Source organism: Fulmarus glacialis, unplaced genomic scaffold (assembly GCF_000690835.1).
Source record: "Fulmarus glacialis isolate BGI_N327 unplaced genomic scaffold, ASM69083v1 scaffold2519, whole genome shotgun sequence".
NCBI classification, from domain to species: Eukaryota; Metazoa; Chordata; class Aves; order Procellariiformes; family Procellariidae; genus Fulmarus; species Fulmarus glacialis.
Genome location: NW_009234997.1, coordinates 21,031 through 30,239, shown reverse-complemented (window position 1 = coordinate 30,239; position 9,209 = coordinate 21,031). Strand labels below are relative to the sequence as shown.

Here is a 9,209-nt window from a genome sequence, read left to right as displayed (position 1 = left end):
GGTGGTGTTTGGTTTTTTGGGGGGGTGGGGTGGGGGGGTGGTTTGTGGTTTTTTGTTTGTTTTGGGGAGGGTTCTTTGGGGTGTTTTGTGAGTGTGTGGGGATTTTGTTGGTTGTTTTTTTTTTCTCTAGTGGTGTCTGAATCTGTAGAGTAGACATAGGCTAGAGTTCAGGTATTGTTGATCTCTGACTGGAGATTTTTCCTGTCAAACAAACATCTTTCCATGTGCATAGTATTGACCTGGTTGTCGAATGTTATGAGAGGAGAAATAGCATTTTGGACAGCTTGGCTCTTTGAGAGGTAAAACACCAAGATGGTGTGACAACTTTTACCAGCGTACATAGGTACATCATCCTGTTGAGCTCTGTATATTTCAGAATAGTATCTGGATTTTTGTTTTCTCTGTTTTCTTTGTTGCTTTTGCATTAGTAGAATATATGACAAGTGAGTTTTTTGGGAAGAGATGGGTATCAAAAGATACTAAAGTTTAAAGATCAGGAGAGTTTGTGTAAGCCACAGTGAATCTTACATATTTCTTTGCATATACATACAGAAGAAAACCTGAGTCCATTTCTTAGATCTAACAAAAAATGTTAAAGTCATCATTTATATTAAATGGTTTTTTAACCACTTGAGATGCTGTTACTCTTTGCCTTCCTCTGAGCCTTTCTGTAGTAATCTTAGACTTTCCTTATCTCTGGTTACCACAAAAATACATTTTGCATATTGAAACAATGGATTAGATTTATTTTAGAATCATAGAATCATTAAGGTTGGAAGAGACCTCAAAGATCATCGAGTCCAACCATCAACCATTTTATATACATGCTTGAAACTTTCCTAAATCAAAAATAAACTTCATAAAGTAGTCCTTCATTTAACAAGGTACATTGAATAACTAACACGAATTTAAATAGCTTACACGCAGTCTTTGCTTGAGAGCATGTGCTAGATAGTATTACTTCATTTAAAAAGCAAATGGCTTTCCTCCCAAATTTTGAAAGAAATGTTATGCACTGTGAGCAGAACTCTTGAACAGCTTTTTAAAGGGATGTTTCTCTCCTGTGCTTTCAGTTATATATGAGGCTATTCTAACTTTGCACCATTTACGTGAAGAAAACCAAGAATTTGCAATTTGAAGCTTTTTGTCACATTAAATTTTTAAAGTTGTTTTGTTGATCTCTCATATCATGAATACTAGTTTCCTTGGTGCAGAAAGTTTTTTTGAGTGACCCGTTCACAGCTCTTTTCATTATCTTTCCCTGTGTTTTTCTTTTATGTTTAGAGAAGGTCATGATTCCCGAGGTTGGTGACATTAGTTGCAGACACAGCGTGCCATGCTGAAATTAAAATAAATAAATATAGTTGTCAGTATAAATAAGATAGAGTTTACAGTGTGTTATTTGCTTGATACTGTGGCATGGCGACCCAGTTACGAACTGCTTTTCTTCAGAAGTTAAGTGACTGTTACCAATTAGATTAATTCTTGTCATCTCTGCCATACTTAAGCTGAAAAAATGTGTAGTTGCATGATTGGCTTATGCTGATTTTAAAAGCCATGTCACTGTCTAAAGAAGTGTGACACGAAGCTGTGTCCGTAATCTACCAGCTTATACAGTTGTAAACCTTTTATGTCACCTTCTATGTGATTTACATGGTTTTTGTATGTTTTCTTCTTTGAGCAAGTTCTGGGGTTTTCCCAAGAGGGAGGAGTTGGAATTTCTTCACTTTGACTGACAGGTCTGATAATTGCTTCATCAGTTGCTGAAGCATGAGCAAATACAAGAATGGGGGAATGGCAAACCTGATTGTGTAGGAGAAGCCCGGGAAAAAACTCTTAGCTTAGTGCAGTCTCTTAGCGCTGAGAGATTTTTCCTTATGCTTCAAACTAAGGGATAAGCCTATTAAAAAGGTGGATTGTTTATGTGATTATATAGTTTCACATATTATTTTAATCATCGTAGCAAATAGGTATGTGGAGAATAACTCCTATTAAAAGGTTTGAATATCTTAAAAATTGGGTGAAATAGTCTGTCTCTTATGTTACTTGTACCTAAGTGAGCTCTCCAGGGGTGGGTTGATCTTCGTAGTGCCATAGTACGTGTTTTGCCTTTATTTGTAAAAGGCTTACTGAAGATGAATATGCGTGACTTCTTACTGTTAAGTATATGGATCATTGTATTGAGTTCAATATCCAGGAGAAAATATTATGAATGTTTTTGTAGTCTTAAATAAATGAAAACCTACCCTCCCATGACTGTTGTTGGAACAGGGATTTTTTTTTTTTTTTTTCCTTTTTTTTTCCTCTTAAAGTATTTTAGGACAATGGGAAGCTTGCCAGTTCCTACAGGGGGTATTGGGCCAGCCTATACTTCTAGGCCTGCTATGAGATGCTTAGGTAGCAGAACCCACTCTGTGGTAGAGAAGTAGTGCTCAGTTCTTTGTTGTCTAGGTAGTGAAGCCCATGAGGTGTGTTTGGTTAGATGAAGTGTCTTGAAATAGAAAATACTGTTTTTCATACAAAATACATTACGTTCCTTTATCTGAGCTGGCCTTCAGCCAGGTACTGCTCAGGTGTGCTGGTGCAAAGGGAAGACAAACCTGAACTCCTTGAAAATTAGACCTGTCAAACTGGCATATGGCAGATTGATGCTGCTGAAGCGTGCTTGGAAGCAAGAAGTTTCATTTGGAGTTTTGACAGATGTTTTCAGGAAGTACTATTAGCTAAGTTTTCATAGCCTAAAGCTTGAATACCCAGCTGCCTTTGAAAATTTTAGTTTTAGTGAGATTTTCTTTCCCATTTGAATACCTACATTTTTATAGAAGTGGTTGATGGCCCCAGATTCTAAGGACTAATTGTATTTTGGGTGTTAGTCAAAAACCACTCCCTCTTTTTTAATTATTACTTGGTCAGAAACAGAAGAGTATTTAAAAGGAATGGGGTGGGGGGCACAGGACTTCTTAAAGAAGAATTGCCTATTGCTTAGAATGGTTGATAGTTGATTCCCTTAACATAGGTTAACTAGAAGCTTGTAGGGACTGAGTTTTTGTAAACTATCTGATCTCATGTGTTGCTTATTTAACTTTTTACTAATGCCATCTGCTGGCAACATGCAGAATATTTTCAGTTTGCGTTGTACATTTAAATATGAACAGTAGGAAATGACCCAGAACATGAGAGTTGTTTCGCTTGCAGAATGAAAATTATTTGAGAGGTTTTTAAAAATACGGGTTTCTTTGCTTTGTTCTTGTTTTCAAGTTACAGGAATGTCTTAAACCATTGCAGCCCAGGAGCATGGGGGAAGCTCTCTTTGTGGTGCTTTTTTTATTTTGTTCCTTGTGAATATTTTGCACCTCATGAATATTTTGAATTGCTAACCACAACACTTAACAAATATATATGACGTTTTAGCAAAATGTCATGGTCAGTTTATCATGGTAATATTTGTTTATTTTAGGGCATAATATTAGGATTTTGGTCTAACTTCAAATATACTATATTGTAATACAAACATTTCAGTTTTGATGAAAACTTAAAATATCATAAATATCTCCCTTAGCTAGACGCTAAGGGTGCAGTTGTTTGAGGTGAAGCTGAAAAATGTGGTATGCTCAGAAGACTGACAAGCTTCATACCTCAATGTGTTACAGAACTGGCTTATGCTCAAAAATACAAGCAAGGAAAACCTCATAGTGTTCTTTCAAATCTGAGTGCTTACACTTTTTCCTCCCTGAAAACTTGCTTTTTGGGATGCCCATAAGAATGCCAATGGTGAGATTAGGGTGGATGTCTATAATACAGTAGTTCATGCCTTGCTACCTGAGCCCTGCTACTTGAGTAAAAATGTTTTTAAAAGTTGATTTTTAAATTAAGTGGTATCTCATGGTTTAATCGGCTGTGCAATTAAATATTTTACCAAGAGGTATTCCTTCACAAAACTCTCCAATTCGGAGATACCTATTTGAGAAGAAGGCCTTGACCTTTGGACAAATGATAGTATAGAGGGTGTGTTTTCTGTTAAGGTCAGGGTCATGCATGTGGTGGGCAGAAGAGAGGTAATAAGGAATTTGGTGAAGGGCATATTAAAGTGTTGGCAGACCTGTCTGCCAAAGTTAGAGGGTTGTCTGTAGTTCTGTGGAGAAATGATACTCATTCTGTACTGCTTTTGGAATGAATGTCACTTTTCTATTGACTATAAAAGAAATCTACGATGATTCATTTCTAGCTTCAGTGAATGCTTCACCACCTCCTTCCCATATTTCTCAGTCTCCTTCACACTGTTCCCCACCCCAATAGCATTTGAGTGGATAAATGGAACAGCAACAGTTACATTTAGAGCTCTGGTGAGCTTCTGTTACAATTTAAACAAGTATCTGTGGCCCCCCTGGATAAGCATTTGAAAAAAAGCTTTGCTGAAAGTTGATCTAATTTTGTATTTATGTTACAAAAATTTAATTGCCTTTGTGTCTCACCTAATTTTCTCCCACCCTTTTTCTGGATTTCCTCGCTCAAGTAAAGCTGTCCTTTTTCCTTTTTAACCCTGTACGCTGAGTCTGTTTTATGAGTATTAAAATAGTTGGGGATAAATGCATTTGTCTTCTATATTTTGGTTTTGGAATCTTAATGCTTTTGCTTCCCACAACTGTTATGCCTCTAAATATTAAACTTGGTTCTCTTAAATGGTTTATAAATTGCTAGAGTAGGTAGAAATGGATTTAGGGAGTAGGATGTCTTGTCTTGCCTCATATTTTGCAAGAGATTTAGAATACCTTTTTAGTTTTTGTAGTTAGTCGATGAAATACTCATGACCTCGCTTTTTAGGACATTTCCATTCTGGTATCTTTCACTGAATGCTCCCATGTTGAAGTAACTGGTATTTAGGTCATGGTAATATTTATTTTTAATGAAGGAAGCTCTCCTAAATTAATTGTGGCATTGCTGAAGGATGGATCATACCTGAATTCCTCGTCCTGTCCTGTATCAGTAAGCCTTCCTATTCTGAAAAGTGAGTATTTTCCATATACTGAAGCAAACAAGACCTAGGTTGAGCATTGAACACATAGTGGATAAGAGTAACCATGCTACTGCTTGTCCCATTCAATAAATGTTGAAGAATAGCAATAGAAGCAATACAGTGGTCAAGACCCTCTTGAACTGGAGAAAGATAAGTTAATTTCTGTCCTCGCCATGATGGATGGATAGTCAATGCCTCATTTGTTGGCGTTTTGATTGGCACATCATCAGAAGGATTAACTGGATTATATTAATGGTGTATGATTACTGCACAAATGCATTATGTCAGTAAATAGATAAAGGCAAATCTGTTGGAAAGGCACAGCTTTTCCAACTTTTGTCTGGTTGGGTTTTTGTTTTGGTTTTGTTTTGGTTTTTGTTTTGGTTTTTGTCATGGGTTTGGTGAACCTGGCAAATTCTGAGCTGCTTCTAGAAGATAATTCCAACAAACTCTGAAAAAAATTATTTTCAAGTTGAGAAGTGTAAGAGAGTAAATGAGGATTTTTCTGGGTTTATAAGTTAACGGAAGGCAAGTGTCGTCAGAGTTGGCTTTTGTCTCATGGTAGTCAGAAGTTGTATTTCTAATGTTAGTACTTCACATGATTTGAGCACTCGCATGTTTGCTCACTCTAGAAAAAATGCAGCTGATGGCTGTTAGAGACATTAATGTTTTAAAAAAAGATGTTTTTTCTTTGAGCTCTAGAAACGAAAGTCTTTGCCCAGTAGTGTTTTTAACTAGGGTTTCTTTTTAAACAATTTTATCATGTAGTAACCTCACAGGGGGAAAAGCTAGTAAGAAGAAATGGGCCACCAAAAATGTTAATAGGACATTTTCAAGTAGACGTGAAAATACTGGATGTTGTTTTCAGAGAGCTAATGATTATATTCTTACAAAAAATGTTACGAACAAACGTAAGTTGCTGGTGTCCTTTTAAATCAACCTATTATCACTTCATGGCATAATAAAAAAGCCTCTAATATCTTAATGTCTAAGAAAAAACACTGATACCTATTTTAACTTAAGATTCAGAAATACCAACTTTATTTAAAACGTCAGTTCAAGGAATTATTACGATATTTGTGATGGGAAATAGACTTCATGCATAATAAAACTAAAATTGGAAAAGTGAACCAGGCTTGATTTGTGATGTGAGTCAAAAGTCACTTCAGTTTTAGGTATTAATGTTTTGCCTTGTCTTTCAATGTAAAAAAAAAAAACAAAAAAAACCCCACGAAAACAAAAAAAACCACCCCAAAACCAACCAAACAAAAAAACCTTAGGTAACTCTGGGTTCATTTGAAGTTTGTCCTAGTGTGATTGAATCATGGTGCAATGAATAAGGTACAAGTTACTGACTAAAAGTGTCTCAGTCATGAGAGTATATATATACTTGCATGCACACACAAATGTAACTGCTGAGGAAAGGTAATGAAAGTAAAATTTCTTGTGCTCAAAAAGATCTTCCTATTTTAGTATTCCTTTATCTTTCTTGTCTTTCATGTTGTGGTTTAGTGCATTAAAACCATAGTTTGTGTATTAAAGAAGGCACTGTCTTTCACTACAAAACCTTCTCTTGCAAATTTTTATCTTTTTTTTTCCTTCCTATTTAAAGATAAATCGTTAAACTGCCTTTTTTAGATAGATTTGCCCTACTTATTTCTGTTTGTAGAAACAGTACTCTGCTGCCTCGAGTACTGGTCTGTATGGATGGTTGCAGGCGGTGCAGGGATGCCCCTTGTCATTGCAGAATCGAGTAGGATTGGTGGTGTGCAGCTCTCTGAATTACTGCTTCTATCTTTGGTCATAATGATACTGAAGTCCTTTCTGCAGCTTCTGTTACAACTCTATAGACTTGGGCATGCAGACTGATGACTCCGTGGCAAAGTGTGTAACATGCTTTTCTGTCCCACATTTGCAGCTTATGTCATGTGATTCAGCACGCACTTTTTTGAGAAAAATTTTGTAACTCTAAAGAGGCGTAAGTTCTCTGCCCCTCTAGAAGCTTCATTTTAAATGAAAGAGGAGGGTTGGGTTTCCTTTTTTTTCTTGGGGTAAGGGGGCAGTTGGGGCTGTGTGAGTTTGTTCTCCCTCCCTCCTCCCGTTTTGTATACTCCTTTAAACAGGAACAGCAGGCAATTAATTAGAAGTTGTGCAACAAATACCTGTAATTTTTTAATATAAATTACATATTAATTGTATTTATTATTCTTCTGTCTTTTGTCTTGCAGACCAGAATCTGTAGAAGCTAGCCCTGTGGTAGTTGAAAAATCGAACAGTTATCCGCACCAGTTGTATACCAGCAGCTCGCATTCACACAGTTACATTGGTTTGCCCTATGCAGTAAGTTTCATGCTAAGTATTCTGTGTAAAATAGATTAAGTAAAATCTGCTGTTCTTAATTGGAAAAACTCCGATTCATGCTTATATTTTTATATCTTATTGGGAGTTGGGTAAGTTGACTAAAGATGATTGATTACAAACAGAATACAGAACATAGTGCACTTATATGTAAAACATAGTTGAGAAGGTAGAAAACAAGAATGAGCAATGACAGAAACAAAATTTTAAACTTTTACTAAAAAATAAGTCTCTGAAATTCTTTACAAAGGGAATTCTTACAATTTGGCTTAAATAACCATCAGTGTGTGAACGTTTAAGAGCTATAACTTATCTTTCAACAAACGTCTAGGACCATAACTATGGTGCTCGGCCTCCTCCAACGCCTCCAGCTTCTCCTCCTCCATCAGTGCTTATAAGCAAGAATGAAGTAGGCATATTTACCACTCCCAACTTTGATGAAACCTCCAGTGCTACTACCATCAGTACGTCAGAGGATGGAAGCTATGGAACTGATATTACCAGATGCATTTGTGGCTTTACACATGATGATGGATATATGATCTGTTGTGACAAATGCAGGTAATGAATATAAAATGAATTTAAAAGGTAAAAATTACTTAAAACTTCAAGCTGCACTGACAGTAAGTGTAACTAAATGGTGTTTTAATTATGTTGAGTCATCAGAAATTTCTTTCCATAAAAGCAGTGTTTGAAGGCTGTATGGCTTTCTAATAGGCAAGGTAGTTGGTTAAGGCCAGTGAGTATTTTATACTCTATTCCAGTCTGTCTTGACTACTCATTAATTTGTTCATGCCTTTACTTGTGCATTGTTGCTTAATAAGGGTATATCTTTTTCCCCTCTAAAAAGGATATGTCTTTGGTATTTTGTCCAAGTTACTTGTTAGTATGGTGACATAAAGACCTAGGGATTGGTTCTTAATCTGTATGTGTTGAGTAATAAAGCATCTTGGTGAACTATGTATATGTAAATCAAGTAACTTGCAGGATGCAAAATAATCTGAAAGAAATTCTCAAATACTGGTTTCTCTGTACATGATCTTTCTGATAAGAACTCTTAATTTTCAAAGGACGTAATTTTAAGAATTTTAATAACTATGAAAAGACTAACCTAGATTCTTACTGGAGAAGATGAAGTTAAGTGTTTAAACTTCTGTGTTCATGCTTAAGCACCTACTTGTCATAGTAAAATAAGTGGGTGCTATGAAATACTTGGACTTGGAAAAAGGAGCTTAGAAATTTTTAGAGCTGGTACACTTAACAGGAGAAGACAAGGATTTCTTGCTCTGGAATGAGTATTTTTATGCCCCCTCCCTCCCCCCCAAGTCATATGACATGACAGGGAGGGCATTGTGTTCTGACTGTGTGGTAGGTAGATTATACCTGACTGTCATCACGTTTCTGGACTTATGCAGTATTAGCCTGTGTTTTTACATTCAGCATGCTTAATGAACGCTGCTGAATTTATTAGATCATTGTGTATTTGTAAAATGATTGTTATGGCTAATTAAAACATTAATTTGAGCTTCATTCTTCTGTCTGCTTATGTAACAAGTTTGTTATTAATTTTTGATGGTCCTTGATTCTGATAACCTTTTTCCCTTATTTTGAAATGTATTTAGATTTTCTTTCGGCAGTGGAGCTGTAGGCAGTCACCAGTTAGGTAGAGTCTGCTTCTTTTGAAGAAAAAATTCTCTGTGAGGAGTTGGAGAGAGTTGTGATAAATTCCCCAGTGGGAAGATAGCAACGATTTCTGTGTCCCAGTTCCTTCTAGCAATGTGGGGATGAGTATAAACTGCTGTCCTAGGTTAGCCTTCAGTCGAGTAAGCAGCCTCTC

General features: G+C 36.2%; 1 protein-coding gene across 1 annotated transcript in view; it reads left to right on the top strand.

The window, feature by feature from the left end:
* Positions 1–7,237: 7,237 nt before the first annotated feature.
* The window catches only part of LOC104082612 (histone-lysine N-methyltransferase 2E-like), a gene marked incomplete at both ends in the record, with an annotated part of 21,926 nt that continues 19,954 nt past the window's right edge, over positions 7,238–9,209 (top strand). Inside the window, 2 exons of the mRNA XM_009585811.1 lie at positions 7,238–7,354; positions 7,704–7,933. Of these exons, the coding sequence (XP_009584106.1) occupies positions 7,238–7,354; positions 7,704–7,933 (347 nt within the window). The remainder of the gene's footprint in view (positions 7,355–7,703; positions 7,934–9,209) is intronic.